The sequence below is a fragment of the Prinia subflava genome, chromosome 5, assembly GCF_021018805.1.
Source record: "Prinia subflava isolate CZ2003 ecotype Zambia chromosome 5, Cam_Psub_1.2, whole genome shotgun sequence".
Taxonomy (NCBI): Eukaryota; Metazoa; Chordata; class Aves; order Passeriformes; family Cisticolidae; genus Prinia; species Prinia subflava.
Window position 1 is genome coordinate 34,204,546 of NC_086251.1, and position 27,808 is coordinate 34,232,353.

A 27,808-nucleotide genomic window follows, 5' to 3' on the forward strand; every position below is an offset into this window, starting at 1 on the left:
GTGTTGGAGACCCCGGAGCTGGACACAGTACTCCAGGTGGGGTCTCACAAGAAGAGAGTAATATTTCTGCTTCTGTTTTTGAGAAGTTCTTAAAAATCCAAGCTGGAAAGCAGTGCAGCGTCTGGCATGCTTTACCATACACACAGCAGAAGTTGTCACCACTGCATTCTTCTCTAGTCCATTTTGACTTCACACTGTTCCGCAGTGCAGCTGTTTTTCACTGCTGTCCTTCCATTTACTCACTCATAGCTAGCATATTGGTTTTTATGGCAGGATCTGAAGATCTGTCCCCTTTCCTGCATCTCAGCTGCTTTTCCTGCTGCTTGCTGTCCCCCATCTCTTGCACTTGTACATTTTCTCTGAGGGTCAGTATTAATGGAACACGAAGCCAGTAGCACATCTGAATTATTTTATTCCTCCAAATTAAATAATCTCATTGAAAAGGAGGATGAATTTAAGAGCTGCCATCAGAGAGGGCAGAAGGGCACAAGGCCTCTCTCTTTTGGTAGCAGCAAGCTGTAAGTTGGGTTCAATGATAGCCTGTCGTAGGATGACCTTACTGTGATCTATTTCAGTTTCATGGCCTAGTATATCAAGAAACTCTGTTCCTTATGCATAATACTGGAATTTTGATGGCTTGCAGGTGAGATACATAACAAAAACTATTTTGTGCATCAGCCAAGTATAGAATTTAGATACCACTCCTTAGTCCAGTTCTTCTAGAGTTTTGAAGAGTTCTTGGTTGTGCATTTGTCCTCTTAAATTGTGGTTTGCTTTGTAGCACAGTGTCTTTTACTGTTAATTCACTAATTTATATTGATGATGTCTCAGCTTTTAGATATGCTCAAATTCTACACTGGCTTTGAAATCAATGATCAGACTGGAAATGCTTTGACAGAGAATGAGATGACTACAATTCACTATGACAGAATTACTTCTTTACAGGTAAGCACAGCATGAAGTGCTTTCGAGAGACAGAGGATTTGGTTTTACTGTTCTAGTCTAATTAGCCTCTGGAATAGGCATGGGGTTATTTCCCAAATCAAAACCCTTATGTTCCCTGTTGAGTTACAGGAATAGCTCTAGCTTGACTGCTTGTACCATATTGAAGACATATAATGCTTCAGTATGATGCATGTGACTATGACTAAATAATATGCCCTAGCAAAACATCAGCGTTTTGGACCTTCCGGTACCAAAATGAACTGTTTCTGTTAAGTCTGTTGAGAAGGGGAAGCAGAATGCTGTCGGGCCCTGTGGTGATGCAGTAGGTGGCAGCATTTCCTCAAGATCAGTGTGCACTTGTGCCTGCTGTGCCTACTTGTCCCTTGTACAAAAGAGACAAAGTAAATTCACACAGACATTTTAGAATTGTTCCCATCAGATTTAACAGAACAATTCAAGGAAGCATAGTTAAGTTAAACTTGTTCCTAACTTTTCTTAGTTGCCTGCAAAGCTACATATCTGCTTCCTTATGTTTTATTTTAATGACAACAAAAGCTGATAGAAATGTGTATAAGAAAGATACTGTGTCAGAAGTAGAGTAGTAACAAATACATTGTGTTAAGAAAAATGGAAATTTAATCTGGTTTGTATTTCAACCTATTAAGGTCCATAGAGTGGTTCATGTTATGAACCAGAAGAAGCTATGCTTTTTTCCTAAGTATTTAAACTGTTATTAAATTGTTTCATTGATATGCTTATCCAGTTTTCATGCGTGGATCTTTTGCAGAGAGCAGCATTTGCACATTTCCCAGAGTTATATGACTTTGCACTCTCAAATGTAGCTGCAGTAGATACTCGTGATGCACTGGTGAAGTTGTTTGGACCTCTTAGGTAAGTTATCAAATTGAAATTGAAATTCTTGGGTTCTCAGTGTGATTAAATTTAACAAATTTCCAGCCTTTTTTTCCTTCTGATTTCTCATGTGCATAACCATGCTCTTAACTTGTTCAGGTTTTTTAGTTTTTAAGTCTCTTCTGTAGAAGTACTACAACAGAAATCATGAAAGCATGCCACTGTATTAACTGTACTATATTGTAAATGCTGTGAGTAAAAGGTTAGCAGTATGTATTTTGAGAAAGGCAGTGTGTGCTTTGTTGTTTAGTTCCATGGCAGGTCTTGAAACAATAAAAAATACCCACCCCTTGCCATGTTTGTTGTAGGTGAGAGGTTCAGCTCACACCTTATACACAAACTTCACTTCAAAGTCTGACCCGTAATTGTTTATTTCTGGTCGAATCAGCCAGTTGCAATTTTCTTTAAGGAAAAAGCAGCTGCACCAGCGCCGTCTCTCCGGTTTCAATGTGACAGAGGCTTTTTTTTCCTTTCGCTGTGCAGCTCCAACGTTCTCCACCAGGTGGCGTCGTACCTGTGCCTGCTGCCGCCGCTGGCCGAGGGGGAGGACACGAGCCACGAGAAGGAATTTCTGCTGGAATTGCTGGTACGGACGTGCTTGGTGCTGCTTGCACTTCTTCTGTTGAAAACTCAAGGCATAGCTACATCCAGCAGCTACACGGCAATAAAGTAGTCATTTAGAAGGCTTTGTGAACCACCTGTGAACCACAGCAGTGTTGTAGCAGTAATTGGGAAGTTAAGATGGAGTTTAAAACCGTATCAGTTACATGTTTGAAAATGCTTATTCATAAATATAGTTTCCATGAGAAACTAAAGTATTGTTTTTTAGGTCAGTGAGGGCAGTCTTGGAAATGGTTTTGAGTTCTTCTGATAAAGTTTTTGTCTTGTTTAAAAGCAAAAAAATCTGCTAAAGTAGATCTAGGTATTCAGTACCTATTTGGGCCTCATACCAGTTTGAAATACTGTTTGACGCACATCATGGTTGTTTGGATATTCAAGGTCTACCAATATTACTGTGGGCTTCTAATCTGATAACAGTATTAGAATAGCATAGCTGTTTGGGGTTTTTTTAATCTCTTTCATAAGTTTGTTTTGTGGCCCTTGATTTCTTAAAAAAATTGTTCATGTAGTTTTCTGAGGTTCAAGGGTAATGATTTGATGCCTGTGGATGCCATGGAGAGATAGTTGTTCAGATAACATTTTATGGTATTTGATAGATTTTTTGGTGTCCCAAAGAGGAAGTAAAGACTAAGTGTTACCGAATGAGCAGGGTTAGGTAGGTACTGACCATATTTTTAATGGAAAATAAGACAAGTTTTATTTGAAGTTGATTCGCTGCTGAGCCTTGACTGAGTATTTTCATTTCTGTTATGCCATTTTTGGTCTGCTAAATAGCCAAATAATTGTTTGATTCTAGTACAATGACCAACAGTTGGACTACATGTTTGTTCATCTTCTGATGTCACTGTGCGCATTTATTATATTAAAATATTTAATTAGAAAAATACTGATGGAGAAAATGCAAGTGACCACCTTATGAATTATTGTCTGTGCTTCAAAAGTGTCTTTATTGTTCCTTTTTGACTTAGGTTTGAAATGCTTTCTTTCTTTAGGTTTCCCGTCATGAGCGACGAATATCTCAAATTCAGCAACTCAACCAGATGCCTCTCTATCCCACAGAGAAGATTATTTGGGATGAAAATATTGTACCAACTGAATATTACTCTGGAGAAGGTATGGTTGGTAGTTCAGTAAATGCTGAACAGAGCAGTAGATGCTGCCCCTAAAAAAGGAGTTCTGATGTGTTATGTTTATTCTGTCCAAGAAACTTACACGTGGTACTCTGACATCTTCCAGTATCTTAGAGAAAGATCAGGGGTTTTTTTCAGTTATGAATCAGAAACTCTTGAGATTAAATTGTTAGCAAATATATAGTGGGTTTAAAGAAAAATCTGTTTTTACACAAAGGTGTTTATTTGCTTCTGGATAAGAGATGTGCTGTACAACCGGCTGAGGCACAGGTAAGGTGGAAAAGGTTGGAAACAGTAACAGAAAAGCTGTTGTCTATGATTTGTGCTGAAGTATGTTCAAGAAAGCCTTTCTAAAAAGGGGAGGGAAGTGGTAATGGGGGAAAATTAGCACTACTTATCTTACTTCTATTTCAAGGTAGAAGTACATGTAGTCTCTGAAGTGTGACTACTTTGAGAACCAAATGTGCTCAAGATCAAGGAAGCAAACTGCCAGTATTGCAGACAAGAACCCTGTAATTTTAAGGCTTGCAATAGACAGGCCATGTATTTTTGTTTAGCTGCTTTTAAAAACTGTTGTTTTAGTGTAGATCATGAGAAATTTTATTAGAAATGTCAAAAATTTAATTTGGAATGTGACAGTTTCAGATAACAATATATCTCTTCAAAGACTAGTATAAAGTTGGGTTTGGATTTTAACAGCCAGTATTCCGTACCTTCTCCATGTAGTTTTGATTTAATGGGGTTTTTTTAACATAGGTATAAGCTGTAAGTTCAGCTCCTTAGCATAGATTAGTCTTTTTGGATAAATTCTCTGTAAACAAGTATTAATGAGAAGAAAGATGACCCCTTTTAGATAGGCAGGGTTATAGGGAACAAAGGATCTTTTTCTCAACAAAGTGGGATACTAATGTCATCTAGAGATCTGCCACAAAAGAGGGAAAAAAGTATCTTTATTTAGTATGATGCAGTTTGGTAAAAGCTGATTCAGATTCTTATGATGATGATATTAAAAAAAAAAAAAAAGGCAACAAAAAAGTGACTGCCCCTCTTTCCCCAAAAAAACCCCAAAACAAAATAAAGGAAAAAAAAATTGAACCAAGGAGATTGCTGTAATTTCTAGGAAATTATTATATAAACCAAGTCTTCTTTTTAATTTGCTTCTTTGTTTCGGTGAACAGCACATTGGTTGTTACACTGCTCTGAAACATTCAGGTTCTTAAATGCAGGTCAGGGCGGCTCTACTGTAATTCATCCTTGGGGATGGGAGGTTGACCTCTTTGTGCTATGTGGTTATGTTTGATTAGCCAAATATATTAATGGTAGGATGGGTTACATTTAGGGAGGGAAGGTGGGGGCAGGAGAAGAAAGCAGCTTATCATTGTGACTTTTTAATAATGCATTAAAGAAATTCTGTTAATGAAGAAATGTAATTTTGTTAAGTAACACTGGTTGCTAGTGTAAACATTTCCTCTTGTGGTTAATGCTTTTGGAATTATGGTATTGGTGGTGCTGTTGTGAAGGATTTCTTTTGCTGTCAAGACTCTTACAAGTATTTTTTTCTATTTTGTTTCTCTTAGTTTAGTTTACACTTTCTCTTTTTCATCTTTGTGTATACTGCTGTCGTGGTTTCAAACAGGACAGTGTTGGTTTTTTGGTCTTTTAAGGGTTTTTTTTGTGTGTTCTTTAAAGTAACTAAATAAGTTTGGTCTAAAATTTATGTAAGAGTAATTTAACTCAAGAATGTTAGGAGTATTGTTTCTATTTCCTCTTAGAAAATTAGGGAAGAAGACTGAAAGAGGGAAAAATGGGGGAAGAAGAGTGAAGAGAGTATTCATCTCTCTAATGAATACTGTGCAGCCTTAAAGAGGTGTTGCTTCACACCTTGCCCTGTGCATATGACTAGCTTTATAGGACAGAGTTTCTGACTTGGTGTTGGGAAATGTGTTAAAGTGTTTTATCACCAGCAGGCTTTCCACAATAGAAATTACTGTGTTCTCCTGCCTTTCTTCAGTGCTGTTGTATCTCAGTGCATATGAAATTCAATACACAGTACCTATACCAGAGAAAGGTTTCAACAATGATATTGCAAGTTTCAAAAACAAGATGCTGTCACAGGTCTTAAACATAGGTATCAAACTGGAACAGTGGTTCAGTAGTTAGATGAGTAACTTACAGGAATTTTAATTATGGAAAATTTGCATCTAAGACTATCCTAAAACAATGGAAGATGCTTTAGGACCTGTCTAGGAGTTCTAATACTCCTTCTGTAGTAGGATCAAATCTTCCTGTGTTTTTAATTCTCACTTAAAAAACAAACCAGTAACAGAAGCTTAAGAGATGTGTGTTAAAATTTGATTTCTTGAAATAAAGCTTTTTTCTACATTAATGGTTTTCTTGGCATCTAATAAACATAAAGCATGGGAATAGGGGAATTGTCAGATGTTGCATGGTTTTTATTAATTTATGAGCCTTTTTTATCATTATTTAATGCTAACTTAATTGTTGCATTTCCAAAGACCATTATTTTCCTGTGCATTTGATTTTTCTAAACTCAGTTTTGTTATAGTCTGAATACATTGATGGATTTAATATTTAAGTAGTTCACTGTATTACTGCTAGAAGGATGAAAATTCCTTCAATCCTGTGCAGGTTCTTTTAGAGAGAACCTGAAAAATACATGCCTGTTAGAGGTGTGTATTGAGAAAAAGGGTTTTTAGAATCTCCAAGGATAACAGCTATGGCAGTAGTACAGTAAAGTGTGTATGTATGTATGTATGAGTTCACAGAAACAGTGTATTAATTCATCATTTTTTTATTTATCCTTCAAATACCTCTTTCCTTCTACCCATAAACCCTTAGGCTGTCTTGCACTCCCCAAGCTGAATCTGCAGTTTCTGACTCTCCATGACTACCTGCTGAGGAACTTCAATCTTTTCCGCCTGGAGTCTACCTATGAGATCAGACAGGACATCGAGGATAGTGTCAGTAGGATGAAACCATGGTAATATTTATTAACTGGTGCAAACCAGCCAATTCACATCTAATCAAACTGTATTTAAAAATCAAAAACTGATACTGTGTGTATGTTAACTACATAGTAACAAATGCATTTAAAATTATTGCATACGTGCTGTGGTTTATACTTACTCCTGCCATAAGGTGTTGCCATCCCAAGGGTTGATATTTTAGGGGTTTGTAGATATGTAAGTATGTTAAAGGCAATATGTTGGATGCTAACAAACAGCTTTTGTTGTGTTGACATGGATGAGTTAATTTTCCATGAGTACTAAGCCTTGGCTGACATTTCAAAATATGCAAACGTCATAAACTCCTCTGTTTGGGGGAGATGTTATTGAGTATTCTTGAATTTACCATCTGGCGCATTTTAATCCTCTTTTGATTTAAAGGGTTTATTTGGTGTGATATCTTTTATACTCAGTAGTTGCTTTTTCTTACCTTTCTTCTTACCTTATCTTCTGTCTCTGTGAGGTTTTTTGTATAATGCTGGCATAAGTTGCCTTTGTTTTTTGAAATATAAGTCAGTTCATGTTATGCTTTGATTCTAAAATGAAGGATTCCATGAATCTAATTCAGTAGCACATAAAGTTAAGAATTCTACTTTTGTCTTAAAAATTACTGTGTGGTAATTTTTTTCATAGTTTAAAAAAGAATTGAATCTGGTTTTAGCTAATGACTAACAAAACTTTGGGGTTTATTCCTTAGGTTATCAGAATATGGAGGTGTGGTCTTTGGTGGATGGGCTAGGATGGCACAGCCCATTGTCTCTTTCACAGTGGTGGAGGTGGCCAAGCCCAACATTGGTGAAAACTGGCCCATGCGAGTGAGAGCAGATGTTACAATTAATTTGAATGTCCGAGATAACATCAAAGATGAGTGGGAAGGTACTTAACATGCTTTGAAATAAAGTGCTCAAAATAGGTGCTCATCAAAATACTTATTTTATAATAAGATATTCTTATGTGTAAGAAGAAGTTTTAAACCATTATACAGAGTTATCAATACACTGTTTAGAAGTCAGGTACTCAAATTCCAAGTTTAGGAAGTTTATATTTTCATGAAGTGAAGTTTGCAATAATTAAAGTTCTTAGGCGTTCATTGGGAACAGAATGTTTATTACTTCAGACTGATGTCATTTAGTGACCACTGTAAAATGCTGTCCTTTACAGGGACTGTGGAAAGTTAACTTAGCATTTTAAAATAATGTGTATGCTAAAACTGTCAGATTGAAAAGTATGGGCAATGTGATATCTGTCTCATACACAAGTGGAGGGGACAGATTTTTATTTAATTCAGACCAGTACATTTCAGTAGTTTTCAGTATGTCTGAATGTTACCAAGTGCTGACTGTATCAAATACAGTTTCTTACAAGTATCCACAGGGGACACTTCTTTTGCTTGGGGATTTGAACTTCAATTGACCATGTTAGAAAGTGACATAGACGCATGCACTTGTATTATCAGTAAATGTCACTCCTTTCTCTTTTGTTAGAGAAACCCGATAAATGTGCTGGAGCTGTGATTACAGGTCACGTAGCACAGATGCTAGAGCTGGGCTGTGTGATAAATGAGCAGATACCAATTTGGGATTGTAGATTTCTGTTAAAGTAGAAAATCTAGGAGGGTGGCAGAGAATTCACTATACTGAAGGTATCTATGTAGTGGTCCACCTCGCTTTTTAAGTACTAAAATAGTATTCTAGTATTTATAGAATACTCTGATACATAAAAAATCGTGTTTTAACTAAAGCAAAATTGAGATGAGAATTCATGAATTAGTCCCTGATGTAACAGGGTCTTGATGAAGCTGCCTTCTGTAGAGTAATATCTGATGCTTAGTGAGGAATTATTTGTCTCATGAAAAATACAGTATGTTTTCTGAAATTTGAAGGTGTCTTAGGTCTCAGAAACTCTGGAGGTATACTGGAGAGAAGGTTGAATGTTTAGAATTATGTTAGTGAATTGGAAAAGCAGCATTTTAAAAGTAGGATGTAGTTCAGCAGGGATGAGTATTAAGCAAGAACAAGTCACTGTACAAATACATGTTGGGACAATAACTTATCAGGCAGTACCTCTGCAGAATGGAAAGATTGGAGGTCATCATGGCTCACAAGTGAACACTGTGTAAGTGCTGAGGGAAAAAGAAAATACCTCAATTTATATTGGAATTTGTAAACTGGAATGAAACAGTAATCAAGTAACTTGGTTAAGTGACATTTTACTCTGTTAAACAGATAACTAAAGTAACTTAATTTAGTTTAGTTTAGTTTAGTTCCAGGCATTGCTGTAAAAAAAAAGAAAAAAGGGAATTGGAGGTTTGTCCAGAGGGAGGCAGTGAGAATAAGGGATTAATGCCACACTTCTTTAGAGATGGTGGAAAATAACTAGGTTGTGTAACTGGAGTAAGATTACTGGGAGAAGAATAATCTTGAAATTCTTTGTTCTTATGGAAAAAGCATTTGACTTCTACTTTGTATATCTATTATATCACAGTGGCCTATGCTTTTGTATTCTTTAAGTTCAAGGCATATTTTGAAGTAAAACAAAATGTACTCTATAGAGGTGGGATTTTAGTGAATTTTAAGCAGTTCTGGTGCATTCTTTCATATGTATGGTAAGGAATTGCTAAGGAAGTTGCCATTCAGTGCAATGACTGCCTGTTCCTTTGGGGAGCAGGTCTGCGTAAGCACGACGTCTGCTTCCTGATCACGGTGCGGCCCCTGCAGCCGTACGGCACCAAGTTCGACAGGCGGCAGCCCTTCGTGGAGCAGACCGGCCTGGTGTACGTCAGGGGCTGCGAAATTCAGGGCATGTTGGACGAGAAGGGCCGTGTTATTGAAGAAGGTGGGGTACACCAAAACTTGTTCAAAAGATTCATCTTTTTTTTCTCTATTTTTTTTATTTTTAACAGCCTAATTGATAATTTTCCTCTCTTTTAAGGAATGCTCATTGAATTAGTTATGTATTAGTTATGTACTTGGAAAAAAACAAACCAATTCCATGAGCAGCCTGAGAAAGGTTAACTGCTTTCCTCTGGTAAAATCTGATGTAGCTACATTAGTTAAATAAATCCAGTATGTTGGGTTAAGGAGTAAAATCTATTCAAAAACTGTTAGAATAATGCAATGAAAATGTTTCTATTGCTATGCAGGAATTAATTTCATCATATAAATTTGTCTAAATTTCATTTGAGGAACAATTATGGATCACTTACTTGAATGATAATTTGCTTTTAGCAGTGAGTCAAATTCTAACCTTGCTCTTTCATTATGAGCAGGACCTGAACCAAAACCAAGACTTAAAGGTGATTGTAGAACATACAGAGTATTTCTGGACCCAAACCAGTATCAGCAGGATATGACCAATACAATCCAAAATGGAGCAGAAGATGTCTATGAGACATTTAATATAATAATGAGAAGAAAACCTAAAGAAAACAATTTCAAGGTAAGGTACTTGGCTCTTAGCTCTTAGCTAAGAGTATGTCTGAATATGCTGTCAGAACTGAGACTTTTTTATTTTAGATGCATATCGTTAGGCTTTTTTAGTTGGCAAAGTTTAGGCTGTCTCTGCAGTAAGCTAGAGTGTGTCACTTGGTGATAACTTTTCCCTGCAGTTAACTCTCACACTGAAAATCAGAACACTGCTACTTTGCTTGAGTATATATAAAACATTAGTTTATAATTCCAGTCTTCTAACAGGAAGCCTACAGATAGGGACTTTTGGGATAAGGGAGTATGTGGAATGTTTTTGTTACCTAATGTAATAGTGAACTATAAGAAAAGGAGTAACCAGTCAAAATGTGAGAATCGAAGGAACCAGTTTGGGACAGTCACTGGATCAATTTTTTCCTGGCCATTGGAGTGTGCCAGATCAAGAGCAGCCCTCCTGGGAAGCACTTGGAGGTACTGGTGGATGATCAGCTTGATATGAGCCAGCAGTGTGCACTCAGTCCAGAAATCCAGCTGCGTCCTGGTCTGTGTCAAAAGCAGGGTGGCCAGCAGGTCACAGGAGATGCTTCTTCCCCTCTGCTCTGCTCTGGGAAGACCTCACCTGGAGTGCTGCATCCAGCTGAGGGCTCCCCAACACGAGAAGGACCTATTGGAGCAAGTCCAGAGGAATGACAGGAAGATGATCAGAGGGATGGAGCACCTCTCCTATGGGGAAAGCCTGAGATGGTTGGAGTAGATTAGTCTGGAGAAGAGAAGATTTCAGGGAGATCTGACTGCACACTTTCATTAAGAGGGCTTATAAGAAAGAGGAGGACAAACTTTCTAATAGTGACAATACAAGGGGTAATGTTTATAAACTAAAAGATGGTAGATGCAGACCAGATATAAGACAGAAATATGAGGGTGGTGAAATGCTGAAACAGATTGCCCAGAGAGGTGGTAGATGCCCCATCAATGGAAATTTTCAAGGTCAGGTTGGACAGGGATCTGAGAAACCTGGTCTGGTTGCAAATGGCCCTGCTCATTGCAGAGGGGATGGACTAGATGAGCTTTAAAGATCATTTCAGCCAAAACCACTATATGATTCAGCCTCAACAGTGCTGAGCAGAAAGGAAGGAGCCACTTCTCTTGACCTGCTGGGCAAATTTATACTGTAGCACAAGGTGCTGTTGGCCTTTTTCACTGTGAGGGTGCATAATTTTGTGCACCTAAAAATATTTCTTACTCAGTTTCTTTGCTTTTTAGACCTTTGAATCGTTAATGTTCCTTAAGTTTTCCATTATGAAAATGCAACATGAATGAAAAACTACATTTCTTTTGGTGCCATAAAGTCATGCACTGCATAATTGACGTGATTTTCATTTTAAAGAATTCTGTAGCAAGTTCTGTGTAAATGGATAAAGAGGTAGGCAGGAAGACTTGGACTCTTTTTTCTTTCTGTGTCTAGCAGTATACCTCTGGTGAAGCAGTAGCTTGCAGCCTGCATAGACCATTGTGGTGCCATCCACCTCTGGGTTGGTATACTGAAAGTACTTCATAGAGAGTCCTTTATAAATACATTCAAAAGAACCAACAGAACTGATTGTTTATGTTGTGTGTCTGTGGTAGGTTCCTTTCACATTATAAATACAAATGCTCTCTGCCAAAGCCTCCTAGTGTACAAGCATGTTGACATGTTTTTTCATTCACATGTATATGAACTTCTGTGTAGTGAGAGGGAAAGTTCTGCAGTGAATGCTTAAGTTTGGTCAGCATTGCTGTTAAACATGAGTGTAGCTTTCACATTTGTACTGTGTTCTTGCAGCTAATTTACAGGCAAATCCCAATGCAAGCCATTCTGTGGTGGCATTTACTAAAGTATCATACATTCATTTTTCAAGACAATCTAAGGTAATTCCACATTTATCATATTGTTACCAGTTTAGGTGCATGCATTCCATGTCGTTTGCAAACCTTTCTAACTTCAAGTAGAGAAAAGAAAGAAGTTGGTGCTATATGACTAGTGTAGACAGTGTGTGCAGCAGATAGAAGGCAGCTTGAAGTTTAAAGCTGAGCTTGTAGGAGAGAAGACAAGAGAACTCTTGTGCAGTCCTTGTAAATTAAGCAGATGAGACAGCAGAGAAAGTGCAGATATGATGTGTTTGCTGGAGGTGACATCCCTGTGTCACTGCAATTGGTCAGCAGTGTTAGTTCTTATAAGAATGTCTTACTATTTTTACATGCATAGAAACTAGTTTTTAAAAAGCTGAAGCAAAGTTTTTGTGATGTAGAAGCAGCACATTAGCTATTGGGAACATATTTCTTGCTTCCTCTTAGAAACTGATCAGTAGGTTTAGAAATACTACCTGAAATGTGACATTGTCTGATTTCTTTATGCTTTTCTTAGCACAAACATATTATGCTTTGCTTAATATATGTTTGAGCCAGAAGTACTTGTTCTATTTTTGCAACAGGAATGTAATATTCTTAATTCATAAGGGACTTCTCCATCCATATATCTTTGAAGTATTGCAGGACGTCCAGGCTTTAGAAGTGCTATGGTGCCCCCAACTTGGTAGCTTGACAGGTCTGTCAGAATCCACAGCATGACTGTGATTGGAAGGAACAGATTCAGAGAATGGTTGAGGTTAGAGGGACCTTTGGAGATGATTTAGTCCAAGGCCTATTTAAGGCAAGTCAGCTAGAGCAAGTTGCTCGAGTTCTTGTGACTTTGTGCAGTTGTAATTGGCTATGTCCAGTGATGGAGACTACGTAACCAGTCTAGACAACCTGTTCCTATGTCGCATTACCACTACAGTAAAAATGTTTTGGTGTATTTAGGTGAAATTTCCCGTATCTCAATTTGCATCCATTGCCCCTTGTCCTTTCACAGGGCACTACTGAGTGGACTCTCATTCCATTGACCTTACGATTTTTTAATACAAATCAATCAAATTCTCCAGTGTTCCTTGAGGTTTATATTCCTGAGGCTAACCAATCCCCAGCTCTCTCAGCTTCTCATACAGCAGATTCTCCAATCCCTTCATCTTGGTGGCTCTTTGCTGGACTCATTCCAGTATGTCTGTGTCTCTTGTCCTGAGGAGCCCAGCACTGGACACTGCACTCCAGGTGTGGTCTCACCCATGCTGAGTAGTGGGGAAGAATCAGGACCTTCACAGAGGTTGACTGAGCAGGGATGGTGATCACGTCGACTCTTTGAGTGATACAACACAAGCAAGAAAAGAAAATCCTACCCTTTGGAGATGGATATGTAAATGTAGACTATCAGAATAAAATTCTGTACTTTGATTTGACTGACTACTCTTTTACAAGATTTGGAGGTTCTGTATTATATTCTGATGTGGGTGGCTGATGCAGTGTGTTTGCCATTCATTTGTATCCACGTTTGCTGGCACAGGAAGTCAGAGGATCTGGAAATCAGTGCAGGTCTGGTATCCTGTGTTCTTGCTGCTGCTGAGGCGCAGATACATGGTGTCCAAATGCCGACTTTAAAGTGAGATGGTTCTTCAAGACTAGCCACTAAAGTAGGCCTTTAACAGGAAGGCTAAAGTTCAGCTACCTCTTAGTTAGAAAGCACACCCTCTGTGCAAGTCTAGGGTCTGGACATTGGTGTTTTCACAGGAGGGGAAAGGAAAAACAACTTAGGTAACCACAGATGTTAGATAAATTAATATGTGGGTGAAGAGCAAATGCTTGAAGAGAAGCTTAAGCTGACTTCAGGGGTGAAATTTGTAGGCATGTAAGAGGAAACATTAAACTGCATGAAGATGTTCTATGTGCTTTTCCCCTATTGTGAGTGTTCTGGAATGAAAACTTTACAGATGATTATGGTCTTCTTTACTAGCTTCTAGTTTCAGAATTCTGTGCTTTGATACTAGTGTTTTGTGCATATGTACACTGTCTATATATTGACTCAATCTAACCAAACATTGTCAATTAAAGGGTTACATTCTATTATCTTAAAGCAGATTTGATTGAAATTCAGTATGATTTTTACTTTGTAAAAGTCAGTCTCTTCAATCCTATTTTTTCTGGTTTTTCTTATTTACAGGCTCTTCTGGAGACTATTAGGAATTTGATGAACACAGATTGTGTGGTTCCTGACTGGCTCCACGACATCATTCTTGGATATGGAGACCCAAGTAGTGCACACTATTCAAAAATGCCAAATCAGATCGCAACTCTGGATTTTAATGACACTTTCCTCTCCATTGATCACTTAAAAGCTAGCTTTCCTGGGTACAATGTTAAAGTCACTGTTGACAATCCAGATCTGCATGTACCCCCCTTCAGGTGATCTCAGTATTTCAAGTACTTCTGGTCTGCTATTCTTGCTGAAATGTGTTTTCAGGTGGAGTTATGTTCAGGGGTTGAAGGGAGATGCTCTTTCTTTCAAGAAAAAATGGAGATATGTTAAGATTTAGATAGTTACATGGTAGAGTTAAGAGTACAACAGTTAGACCCTGTCTGTTACGACAGCTTCTGTTCTGTTCTGTACAAAAATTCATCAGGGCATTGCTTGTAGATCAGCCTAAGGAATATATGGAAAAAATGTGTGAGATAGAATCAAGACACATAATACTATCTTCTGCATATGGTATATAGCCTTCTCAAGATCAGCCTAGAGAATTTTAATTAAAAGTTCCCTTACAACAAGCAAACAATGTCTTGTTGTCTCAGTAGAACAAGCTAAGAACAGCAATTTCAATGTCAGTTAAAATTTGAGCTTTTGGGAACACTATCCAATCAACACAAAGGATTAAGTCTGAAATCCCATATTGCTTATTTTTAGAAATGATTTCTGAAATATGACGCCTACCTTCTTGGCAGCTAAATGAGATTTACTCATTTTGTTTCAGTGGTGCTATTGTCCAGCATTTTTAGACTAGACAATTCTGTCCCTCCTGGTGCACTTTGTTGAGTTTTGACAACTGAGATTTGCAGTGCATAGTACTGGAGAACAGTTCCATCAGCTGAAGAAACTATATCTTTTTCTTGTGAAGGAATAAATCTGTGGAGAGAAAAGGTGCCTTTCCTGTGCACCAGTCAGCTTTTATCATGGCTGAATTGAGTCTTGAAAAGCAGGGAGATTGTTTTAAGTTTTTTGGGAAACACTGCATGGAGAATTCGTATGGAGAAGGCACTAACACTATATAATGATATAAAAATAGTCAGAAGGTATCAGGAAAAGATCTCACACAATTTTCCTCAATGACCTATTGTTCAGTTTCAGTTCCTATATTAAGAGAGATTCTGCTCTTTATGAAGCACTGTTGCTTTTCCTACTGCTATATTTGTCCTGTAAGAAATTATTACTGTTATAGGTATCTGCATTTTTGTCTTGAGATATTTGGATAGGCATTGGGATTCCTTCACCTGTGATTTGTTCCTGAATTAGAGAAGCTTGCTAATTTATACAGAAGGCTATAAAAATTTTGAAATGGGAGGATAAAAACTTCATCTATTGGAACACTGACACAGCTTATGTTCTATGATAACTTTTCTCTTGTCCATTCCACTTTCACTTACGAACTTCTTGTCCTCAGTGTTTTCCCAGCTGGGTCTCAGCACTACTCCTGGCTTTTCTAGTTATGAAGCGAGTACTCTTGACATACTTTTTTTGTTTAATCAGCTTCATCAGTTTGTCACTTCTTTTCTTTATTCTCCTTAAAACTTTGTCATTTGCAGCACTTGTTTCCCTGTTGTATGAAAGTTTGTCTTAATGGTGAGAAAAAAAATCTTTCTCTATCATCTTCTTAGACAGTCTGTGTCATAGTGAGCATGTTTAACTGTAACCTTAAATTATGTGTTACAGGATAACTTTCCCAATGAAGGCAGGTAAAGGAACGAAAAGAAAAGAAGATGGAAATGAAGAAAACCCTGAAGAAGCTAAAACACTGACTGTAGAGCCTCATGTTATTCCAAACAGGGGACCATATCCATATAATCAACCAAAACGGTAAAAAGTGGATGGGATCTTATTTTCAAATAGTAGCACAGGCATAACAGTTCATTTTCAGAAATGAGAGTAGTTTGTTTTACATTTAAATCAAAATATTCTATTGTCCCTCATCTGTTAAAAAAGTCCATTGAAGAGCAGTGAGAAATCTTGTCTTCAGTGTTTTTTTGTCTCAGGAGTTTGAATATTAGGAAAGTAATACCTAAATAGTTTTACAACATCCTCTGCAAATAGTGACTAAAGACAAACAGTCTTTTAGATGGAATGAGTTTGTTGTCACATGGACAGTGTGATTTACTGCTTGCTTAGAAATTATGAGACTGTTATATTTATAAAAAAGATATTTGTAATGCAGATTTAATTTGTGCAAAAGTTTGCAAGTGTGTAGATTGGGAAAGATATTAAAAGTTAATTGCAATAAAACTTACTAAAACAATGGCTTTTATCAGAACTGTTGGCAAAATCTATCAATTATCTGATCTTGTTTTGCATTGTTACAGCAATACTATTCAATTTACCCATACTCAGATTGAAGCCATCCGTGCAGGAATGCAGCCTGGACTAACTATGGTAAGAATGTTTTTAAGGATTCCATGCTCTTATTTATTTCATTCTGGCCTTACATACATTCGTTGAAATACTGGTAATGCCCCAGGAATCTGCCAAAATAGTCTGAAGGATGAAGGAGTCTTTTAAAATATGTTATATTTGGTCTGAAAGTTCACCAAAGCCAGGAGGCAGTGTGTAATGTCAGTGTCTTGTGACATTGTTCTGGGTTTTTTCTTCCCCAGCTGACTCTGCTTTTTTATTGTGAAGTATTCTGATAAACTGTGTATTGATTTTTGTTTGGTTTTGTTTTTGTGTGTCTGTGTTTGATTTTAGGTAGTGGGTCCACCTGGTACTGGAAAAACTGATGTAGCAGTCCAGATAATATCCAATCTTTATCATAATTTCCCAGAACAACGAACTCTAATAGTTACCCACTCTAATCAGGTAAAAGTGTCAACCATGTGTGGAATTTTCCTGTAATTACAATGTAGAAGAACAGTAGGTATTGAGATCAGTAGTTTGGGAATCGCATTTGTCTCCTAGCAATGGAAACTTGAGTCAGCTTGTGTGCACTTTTGCCAGTTTCATAATGTGAAATTCAATTTTTGAATTTCAGGTGTGTAGTTCTAAACTATTTATCTGAAGTTTAATTGGTTGGAGGTCAAAAATAAGAAAATATTTTGAAAAAGTCTCTGCTTGCTTCTTATAGTTGCACATACATTGCACGCATGCCAGATTTTGGCTAGCTTTCTCAGGCACTGGTTGTTCTGTGCTTTATGCTCCTAAGGAAAGCCCTCTTCAGCTGAATATTTGCTTCCCGTTCATAAGAGATGGAGTCTAACTGCTAATTCTCAGGCATATTAAAATAAATAAATAAATAAATAAAAAATGATGATGATGTTAAGTTTTTAAGCATCTTACTCTTAATTTTCCCTCTGGAGTCAGACTGGTGCAGCCTCACTTTGAGTCTCGTGTGCAGTTTCGGGCACCACAATATGCAAGAAACATGGAGCTGTTAGAGAGTGTTGGAAGGAGGGCAGCAAAGATGCTGCAGGACCTTGAGGAGCAGCTGAGGTCACCTGGTCTGTTCAGCCTGGAGGAGACTGAGGGGAGACCTCATTGTAGTCTTCAACTGAGGGGAAGAGGAGGGGCAGGTATTTCTGCTCTGTGGTGTACAGAGACAAGACCTGAGGGAACGGCCTGAAGTTGAGTCAGGTTGGATATTAGGAAAATGTTCTTCCCCCAGAGGAAGAAGTTGGTCACTGGAACAGGGTCCCTAGGGAAGGGGTCACAGCACCAGCTGACAGAGCTCAAGAAGCATTTGGAAAATGCTCTCAGGTACATGGTGTGACTCTTGGGGTGTCCCATGCAAGGCCAAGAGTTGGACTTAGTGATCCTTGTAGGTCCCTTCCAACTCAGAATGTTCTATGATTATTAAATCTGCATCTGATTTGGAATGATTTGTTTGGAAACCAGGGTCAGCTGTTTCCTGGTCTGCCTGATTAGTCTGTCACATCTCAGTTATGAGTTACTTTAACTCAACATTTCATAACTTTTCATCAAAGTAAGATCAAAGAATGGGTGAGGGGGTATTGTTTTGGTGAGGAGTTACAGCTTGGAATAATACAGGCCAGTCTGCAGTGGGTTGCAGGAGAGTGACAGGTTAAAGCTGGGAGAAGGGGTTGAGAACATGTCCGTTGAGGAGAAAATACTTCTCTAATGTACAGTAAAAGTGAAATTGTTTAATGTCATCATACAAAAACTGCTGTTTATGCGACAGTTTTGTAAATTGATAGCTTTATCAACTACGTTAACTGTGGTATAGAATTAAATTTTAAAATTGTGAAATCAAATGTAATTGTTATATAAAGTGTGCAAATAAAAGGGTGTTAGTAGGCTAATTTCCTTCTCAAGATTAGGAGTTTCAGTATTAACTTTCTTTTGTTAGAATAAACTATTGTTTGTTTTTCCTTCCACTTATACTAAAATAGGCATAATCTCCTACTTTACTTAAAAGTAATTCCTCAGTTTTCCCTGAAAGAGCCTCTGAACTTCTAAAAGCTACCTTTTCTGCTGTTCTTGTCAATCTTTAGGCTTTGAACCAGCTGTTCGAAAAAATCATGGCTCTAGACATTGATGAGCGTCACCTTCTGCGTCTGGGTCACGGAGAAGAGGAATTAGAGACAGAGAAAGATTTCAGCAGGTGAGAAAGGAGATGTTAAACTCACTTGTATAAACATGGCAGCAAGATGTCTCTGTTGAATCCACTCTACCTCCCGTGCAAAGGAGCTGTGTTGGATAAGTTTTACCCTTCTCATATTATTGAATCCCAGTAAAGCAGAGTGCACTATTTTTCAGTAATTTTAGTCCTTATTCTGTACAGAAGCTGTGCTCCCTTGAGCACCTAAAGGCAGAATCAGTCAGTTGCTTGTTCACAAACTCAACTGCTTGAATAATAGATAATTAAATTTTTTGGACCCTTATACCTTTTGTACAATTAATCTGTGAGAGAAATTAGAATAATAGGACAGATTCTTGGAGTTACAGTTCTTTTGTACAAATGTGATATCATGGTGATTTTTGCATTAATTAACATGAAATTAAACTTTCTGCTTTGAATTCTTCAGGTACTCCTTAACCTCAAAGTTGCTTATTTCATTGATAATGCATTTTGAAGTATACATACATAAGGAAAGCTATCAACTCTGTATCAGTACAAAGACTTAAGAACCTGTTCTTCTAAATATTTGTATGTTTGTCATGCGTTAGTCCAATTGACGTCAGTAGGATTACACACATTCATAAATGTAAGCAGGGTATAATGGTCGTGCACTGGAAATATCTGAACTGTCCAGTACTGGATTATCATAGCAATACTTCCACTTCAAAAGCTGTAGTAAAAATTATATATAGTCACTAGAAGCTACCCACATATACATAGTTCAGTATTTAGCAAAATAAGTACCTTGCGATTTTTTTCTTTTAACTTGAATGCTTTGACATAGTCAAATGATTCCAGAAATTTGATAGCCAAAAACTGAAATGATGGCATAGCAGATATTTTTTTAGTAGTATCCATAGTTTAATACATTCCTTGAACTGTAGTGATCATTAAAAGGAGTTTTCTTTAAGACACTACAATGCCTATTTTCACACTTTGTCCAGGTAACTCCAGACCTGTGGGATATTTCTGCTATATGGGTTCTGGCAGTTCAAGGGGGAGAGGTAAAGGTTGAGGAATATATTTGAAGGTGGGCTGCAGTACTGTGAGAACTTTATTTCTCATAAGCTTGGCTCTGTGAATTGTTAAGGCTCAACTGGTAGAAATAGTCAGCACGTAGAAAATTCTTAGGTTTTGGAACAGGGTTGTGGGGGTTTTTTGGCAGGGTGCTGGGGTTTTTTGTGATCTCTCGTGATACTTAGATACTATTTTGACTTTAATAATAATTAAATGTAATCCATTTTTTAGGTATGGAAGAGTTAATTATGTGCTGGCTCGAAGACTTGAGCTTCTACGAGAAGTTGGGCGATTACAAGAGAGTCTTGGAGTCCCAGGAGATGTTTCTTACACTTGTGAAACAGCTGGCCACTTTTTCTTATACCAAGTAAGGACTGAAATACTTCTGCAGAGAGACTGTATGACCTAAATACATTATGAAACACTTTGTAAAACTTGCAGTGAATTTTTCTGAGTTGAGAGTAAAAGCAAAAAGCTTTTTGCTTGGTGATTCACAATACAGTAGCAGCTAAAGTTAAAACTGCAGCATGACTTGCTTGTGTTGCTATTGTTTTAAATCCTGCCTGCTGACTCACCAAGTCATTGCTGCCCTTCATGCATGCTGGCAAAGATTCTAACCTGAAGCTTCTCCTTCAGATAGGAAAATCTGTGGGCTGCTTTATATTTTGGACAAGCATTAGAGCAGCTACTTGATGGTCCTGATAGGTGGCTTTCATAGTATCAAATGCTAACGTGAAATGAAATGTACAGTGTACAAAATGGTATGTTGCACATCTCTCATTTCTTCTCCATGTGCTTTTCAGTGATATGGTCTACATTTGCAATTAGTGTTGCGTAAAGAGACTTAGAGAGTGGTAAAGACTTACAGAGTGGTACTTACATACATATTGTGTGTGTTTTTACAGAAGTTACTCTGGGCTAGCTTTAGTGTGGACCTTAGCATTAAATGGATATTAGATGTTGATGAGTGCGAGGAGCACTGCTTAGAGGTCATCTGGTTCAGTGTCTTCCTAAATGAATCCCACTTGGTATTTAAAGCAAAGTAGTCTAAGCAGAGATGATAAAGAAGTTTACTTCTGTATGGGATTTATGTAGCAAGGTTTGGGTAGCAGATGGCTGTAGGAATGACCTCTGAGAAGAGGCCAGGGGCTACCCTGTGCTGGACACAGCCAGCTCCAGCAGATGCACTGCTGAACAAAGCTGAACCCACAGTGACACTGGTGGTGTCTCTGTGAAAACCTCTTTGAGAAGAGGTCAAAAACCAGCAGCAGCTGAGGGCAGAGAGGGGGGGTGTGTGAGGAACACCCCATACACCCAGGTCAGAAGAAGATGAAGGGACAGGAGGAGCTCCAGGCATCAGAGCACAGCTTCCCCATAGCTTGTGGAGACAGCCATGGTAAAGCAGGTTTTCCACCTGCAGCCAATGGGGAGGCTGTGGAGAGTGCATACCTGAACTGCAGCCCATGGAGTACCCCAGGCTCAGCAGGTGGGTACATCCTGAAGGAAGAGACAGCCTGTTGAAGTCCCATGCTGGAGCAGGGAAGAAGTGTGAGTAGGAAGGGGTGGCAGACATGTGGTGTTGTGAACTTGAATGACAGCACCATTATTTCTGTACTGCTCAGGGTGGGGAGGAGATGAAAAAAGTTGACAATGAATTAAGCCTGGGAAGAAAGAGGGAGGGGAGAAGAAAGGTGCTTTTGGTTTTATCTTTATTGCTCACCATCTTACTGTTTTTAATTCACAATAAATGAAAGTAATTTTCCCTGTTTTGCCTGTGCCTGTGATGCTACTTGCTAAGCAATCTCCCTGTCTTTACCTCAACCCATAAGCTTTTCCATCTTACTTTCTCCCACTGTCCTGTTGAAAGAGGGGGAGTGAGGGAAACTCTTTTGGAGTCTGGCAGCCAGCCAAGCTCAACCCACCAAAACTTCAAGAATGTCATCCTGACACAAGGTCAAGTGCTACCTAAGACATACCTTACTTCTGTGATAATTCTTCTTATGCAATGCTGCAAGCCTACACATTGCTGAAAACCTTATGGTATAAACCCACTTTACTTTGTCATAGGTAATGTCTCGTTGGGAAGAGTATATCAGTAAAGTGAAAGTTAAAGGTGGAAAATCGCCAGATGTTGCAGATGTCTCCAGTTTTTTTCCTTTTCACCAGTATTTTGCAAATGCTCCTCAACCAGTTTTCAAAGGCAAATCATATGAAGAAGACATGGAAATTGCTGAAGGGTGTTTTAGACATATTAAGAAAATATTCACTCAGCTTGAGGTAAGACATGTAACTGTTAAAGGCAAGTGAAACTGGCTAATCCTGTAAAAAAACTTCACACAATTCCAAAATTCTCATTTTCCCTACATCCTAGGAAAAATACACATGTCTAGGCAACTTCATTACCTTGCAAGGTGAAAATTTCCACCTTTGAGTAATATAGGTATGTTACACAAAAGGGAAAAGGGTCTAAAAGTAACAGATTGTCTTCTGGTTTTGCCAGAATTACTTAAGAGGCTAGTAAAAGTTAGGGTAAAGGTGATTTTTTGCATCATTTGATTATGTTAGCAGTAATGGTCTTTTGACTACTGAATTTGCTTTGATGTTATGATGCAGTAAAGTAGGAAACAAGAAGATGTAATAAAAAAATACTTGGGGGGATTCTGAGAGGGTCCCTCAGAATTATTTGAATATTTGTTTGCAAATTTATATGTACATGCAGGTTGGAAGAATTCTTTGATAGGTTTTTTCAAGATTATTTTTCAAAATATGTTAAACCTGGAAACCACAACAAATTATTCAGATAGTATTGTTAACAGTACATACCCTCGGAACCTTCTTGTTTAATTATGTTAAGAAGGTGGCCACATAGTTTGAGTGGATTAATTTTATAAGTGATATTTTTTCATATTCTGACTTTCAACATTTTTCTTTTGTCATCCATAGGAATTCAGAGCATTTGAACTTCTCCGCAGTGGCCTGGATAGGTCCAAATACCTGTTGGTGAAAGAAGCAAAAATCATTGCCATGACTTGCACTCATGCTGCTCTGAAACGACGTGACCTGGTTGAATTAGGTTTCAAAGTAAATGATTACACTGGTGTTACTGTACTGCTAGATTTTGGTATTGGGTCTCCCCTATTCCCCACCCATATGAATCTTTTTATCTGCCCAAATCTAGGCAGCTAGATTATTTAGAGTTGCATTTTTTTATCTGTGTGTTTTGTTTTTTTAATTTTACTGAAGAAAAATATAACTACTGTAAGTAAAAAATAAAATCACTTTTAAGTTACTGTATATACAAAAAATGCTTAATATTGCATTTTTTAAAAAGTCAGTTACATGATAAACAACAATGATAGGATTAATAAAATTGAGGCAGAACTGTTTGGAAAAATATGGCCTTTACAGCTTTGTTTACCTAAAAAATTAACAATTTGAGGAAAAAGAACTATGATGCGATGCTTTATTCACTCTGCAGAGATAACTATTTATTTACTGTAGTAAACTAAACTGACAAAAGCCAGCCACCAGTAACTCTTTCAGTATTATTTTTCTTTGATCATGTACTGTATTGGATCAAATATCGACTCAGCTTCAGTGCAGTGATACCAAATTAGCTTGCTCTACTGCACAAAGCTTTTCTTTTGTGGTTATGGCATATAGGAAGCATGGAGTGTAATTCAGTCATGGATTCCTTCTAGGGTTAAGCCCTGACTGGTACAGAGAGATCTGCCATTGATGTAATAGGACTTCATCTATTTGGTGATACTGATATTTTGCCAATAAAGTGAAGTCCTGCTGTAACTGTCCCACCCAGCAAAATCTGAAGTAGTAATAGATGCTTTCTTTTGGTAGGCTGAATAAATATGTTCATTTGTGTTATTATGTTTATGGACATCTCTTTACTTTTTTTTTCTCAGTATGACAACATCTTAATGGAAGAGTCTGCTCAGATTCTGGAGATAGAAACCTTTATACCTCTCCTGTTGCAGGTTAGACTTGAGACATAAAAATATTTCAAGATAAATATGACTTTGTGTTCTTGAACAATATTGAATATTAAAATGAAAAATATCATGTGCAGAAAGTAACCCAGAACTGATACTTGCTAGTAAGAACTTTCACACTGATTATGAAATTACTTTATTCAGTGAAGTAAGCATCTTACTTTCGTTTTCTCCAAACTTTTAAATGAGCATTGAATAACCAGATGCATCTGGCAGGTGGGGTAAGATAGGTGTATGTGAGAAATGCAGAAACGGAAGAGTTTGTGTAATTAGAGTAGACCATGTCACCATGGAGGCATATTCTGGGGGATATTCCATGAGCTCATTTATGTGAGGCATCCAAATAGTCCTTGAAAATTACGTGGGTTTTTATTTTAACAAAGCCTAAGGATCTAGCCTTCCAGACTTATCAGCACTTGATTTCTTCACTTGTAATTCTGTGAGAAATTTTTAAAAAGAGAACTTGGGGGTGGGTTGCTCTCTGTCCAAGATTAAAATGGCTGATATGTACAGAAAAACTATATAAAATGCTTGGTTGTCTCCAAAGCAGAAACTTCTGGGTGCAGGTGAAAAAAAGAAAGTTTGAGGGTTTTGTGGGGTTTTTTTCTTGCCAATAAAAATAATTTCCATCCTATTACTTTCTTACTAAGGCTTTTTCAGGCTTGAAGAATTGGACAGTGCAGAGATCAGTTTTCTTTCCTTGCTGTCTGATCAGAAACAGCTTCAGAGCTCTTCCACTTCAAGTGGCAGGAGAAGGAACTTTACATTCTCTCTCAAATAGTGATCCCATGTGGAAAGGGAATTACCACAGGATACTAATTGTGAGGAGCATTCAGTCCAAGAGCCAAGATGGGAATTAGTTAGGGGCACATCCTGGTCATGGAAGAGGCTATTTGAGAATTACAGAAGTAAACAGATGAAGCAGATGAACTACAGAGACACTTAAAGGCAGGTTCAGTTTTGCCTCAGACATCTGACTGTTTTAGACACTTCATATTCAGAATCCAAAGAATAAAATTCAAAGGACAGTTCTGGGGTAACTACTACTACTGTGTAGTAATCAGGGGTTTTTGACTTTTAAAGCAATATAATCTAATACTTATTCTGCTATTTCTCTACTAATTGTAGTAGATAAAGGTACTTGTTTTATAAGAAAAGAGACTTTATTTACAAATCTACTCTCTGATTGGATGGAAGCTAGTAGTCTTTCAAAGGATGCAGTTCAGTGTAGCTTATAAACAAATGTTGAAGACATAGACAGAGGCAGACAATCTGACTCTTAATGTGTTTTGAGTGCCTTGTTTTTATTGTAATAGTTGCAATATTGTAATTCCTCAATTCCAGAACCCCCAGGATGGATTCAGTCGTTTGAAGCGGTGGATTATGATTGGTGACCACCATCAGTTGCCACCAGTCATTAAGAACATGGCTTTTCAAAAATACTCCAACATGGAACAGTCTCTTTTTACACGGTTTGTTCGAATTGGAGTGCCAACTGTTGATTTGGATGCACAAGGAAGAGCAAGAGCAAGGTAGGACAGAAAATCCTTTGTCTATCTTGTAAGAAAATAACAGATTAAAGAGGAGAGAAGGGCACATACAGTTACAGAAACTGTTTTTTGTTGTTAGGACAGGAGTTTGCAAAGCTGGAATTTATTTGTTTTGTTCATTAATTTTAGCTTGGACTGGGAGGACAGATTTTACTTCTCTGAATTTACTAATCTGAAATACAATAAGATTAATTTCTTCATTGGCATTTTTATATAGTAATACTCTGCTGTTGCATGAGTACTTTAATGAAAATGATATTGAAAGGTATGTAATAATCCTAAGTGTTTAGGGTTTTTTTACAAATGAGATTGTGCAGAAGCTTTCTTTTCTAAACTAACATTTAGTATATTCAAAGTTAAATAAAGACCTGATTTATTAAGCACTGAATGTATAATAATTCCCTTAAAGTCTGTAAAAGGGTGCTTTTCTGTAGTATTTCAAGGAGAGATGCATCCAGAGATTGGGCACATCCAGGTTGTCCACACAAGAGCATAAAGCCTCTTTTATATTAAATGAGATCACAGAATCACAGAATATATAGAGATACTGTCAATCTGTAGGGTAATAGCTTCTCTTTTTTATATATATATTTGTCGTTTCACAAATTTATTGATTGTGTAAATTGTATATTTGTAGTGTCAGGTTGAGAAGGAAAAATAAAGCCAAATAAGAGAAAATTACTCCATATAAAGTCTTGTTACTCTAAGTTTAGTTTTAAATCTTTATTTTAGGCATAAAATGTAGAGGCACTAATCTTGTATGCATCTGAACTGTTTTGAATGAGTTAAGGAGGCTGCAGTAACTCTTTGTGGTTTGTGTCTGTGTGGTTTTGAGCAGTTTGTGCAACCTCTACAACTGGCGCTACAAGAACCTGGGTAACCTGCCTCACGTGCAGCTTCTGCCAGAGTTCAGAACGGCCAATGCTGGCTTTTTGTATGACTTCCAGCTTATAAACGTGGAAGACTTCAATGGTGTAGGAGAGTCTGAACCCAATCCTTACTTCTATCAGGTAAGGGAAATACTACATGTGTAACTTATTAACCTCTATAGGGCTTGTTAGATCTGCAATGAAGACAGGCTATCCAACACAGTAAACTGACATTCAGTTCATGTTCTCAGATAATTGAGTCATGTATATGATTTTTTTCCTCCTTTTGATGAGTTTTGAATGTTGAAAAGGAAAACGTTACGTTGGGGCTTTTGCTCAATGAAAGACTTTGGTATCTGTTTTCTCATTGTTATGGGAAGGATGAGACTTCTTGTAATTCATTACAAAATGTCATTTTGAGCTAAGGCAAATTACAGTCCATTGTAATTCAGCTGTACTGCCATGATAGTGAAATAAACAGTAGCACTTCCCCTGAACACAAAGAATTGAAGTTTGCTTGGTAGCTCATACCTGAGTTTGAAGAGTCACTGGGTTGATTTGATCTATATGTAGGAATGCTAAAATGCCCATTCATAAAAGAATAAAACAGTAATAATATACATAAGAGGCATAGAGATGTTAAAGATGAAGTAAATTATCAAAAAACCTTAATCTTGGAGTTTCTCAACTAAGTTTTCAAACTCAACTAAATTTTGAAATTAAGCCATCAACAACAGTCTCTATGTATTTCTCTTAAATTAGGAAAACATTTTACACTTGTAATGAGATACTTATATTTTCAGTCCTTTTATTTTTCTTGTTTTAAAAACCGACAAAATGAATTATGGTGCCTAAAATAGCAAACTTGGGCTTTGGAAAAGCTAGAGCTGGAGCGATGTGCAAGTTAAGGAGTTTAAAACAGGGAATTAACACCTTATATTTTGTTTCATTTTATGGAAAGCAAACAGTATACTTTTTGATGGTAATATTCACATTCAGTTTTTCCTCTGAAGATCAGTGAGACTTATGTAAATCTGTATTTTTAAAAAGATATGAACTGTATTTGTAGTTTTTGCTTGGGTTCTTCTCAGTACTTTTTCAATACAAGTTAGGGTGCTGCTAGAGAAGAAAGCAATGATAAATCATAATCCACTTTATCCCATTAAGGACAGGATTGTTTGGAGAGATTATTTTGAATTTGTTTTTGAGACTGTAACACACAAGTCGTAAAAAGTTGTCCAGTGGAACACAAACAACTGAAAGGAGTGCCTGATAATGGAGAGTGTGAGCACAGCTTTAGACCACTCTTTGGCTAGAGAAGTTTAAGAACACTAACATGAGGGCACAGAACACACTTCTCATTATATCAATACTCTCATGTAAACACTCTTCTAATACTTCTACCATTAATTTTTTTTTGTGATCTTGATAATTGAATGATATTTAGCAGAGTATGTTGGTGGCTTTCATGGATTTTCATGAGATTACAGATTGCTGTCATGTATTATTTCTCTTTGTGAATTTGGACTTTTCTTTCCAGAGTTAAAGGGGATTAAAAT

General features: G+C 37.4%; 1 protein-coding gene across 1 annotated transcript in view; it reads left to right on the forward strand.

Moving 5' to 3' along the window:
- Window positions 1-27,808, forward strand: part of AQR (aquarius intron-binding spliceosomal factor) — a 48,898-nt gene that overhangs the window by 12,929 nt on the left and 8,161 nt on the right. The window contains exons 12-30 of the mRNA XM_063398835.1: window positions 832-945; window positions 1,733-1,836; window positions 2,341-2,443; window positions 3,471-3,591; window positions 6,468-6,609; window positions 7,332-7,510; window positions 9,302-9,469; window positions 9,903-10,072; window positions 14,129-14,370; window positions 15,893-16,036; window positions 16,537-16,606; window positions 16,919-17,029; window positions 18,679-18,788; window positions 20,055-20,190; window positions 21,891-22,100; window positions 22,767-22,904; window positions 23,744-23,815; window positions 25,175-25,362; window positions 26,219-26,390. Coding sequence (XP_063254905.1) covers window positions 832-945; window positions 1,733-1,836; window positions 2,341-2,443; window positions 3,471-3,591; window positions 6,468-6,609; window positions 7,332-7,510; window positions 9,302-9,469; window positions 9,903-10,072; window positions 14,129-14,370; window positions 15,893-16,036; window positions 16,537-16,606; window positions 16,919-17,029; window positions 18,679-18,788; window positions 20,055-20,190; window positions 21,891-22,100; window positions 22,767-22,904; window positions 23,744-23,815; window positions 25,175-25,362; window positions 26,219-26,390 — 2,694 coding nt within the window. The remainder of the gene's footprint in view (window positions 1-831; window positions 946-1,732; window positions 1,837-2,340; window positions 2,444-3,470; window positions 3,592-6,467; window positions 6,610-7,331; window positions 7,511-9,301; window positions 9,470-9,902; window positions 10,073-14,128; window positions 14,371-15,892; window positions 16,037-16,536; window positions 16,607-16,918; window positions 17,030-18,678; window positions 18,789-20,054; window positions 20,191-21,890; window positions 22,101-22,766; window positions 22,905-23,743; window positions 23,816-25,174; window positions 25,363-26,218; window positions 26,391-27,808) is intronic.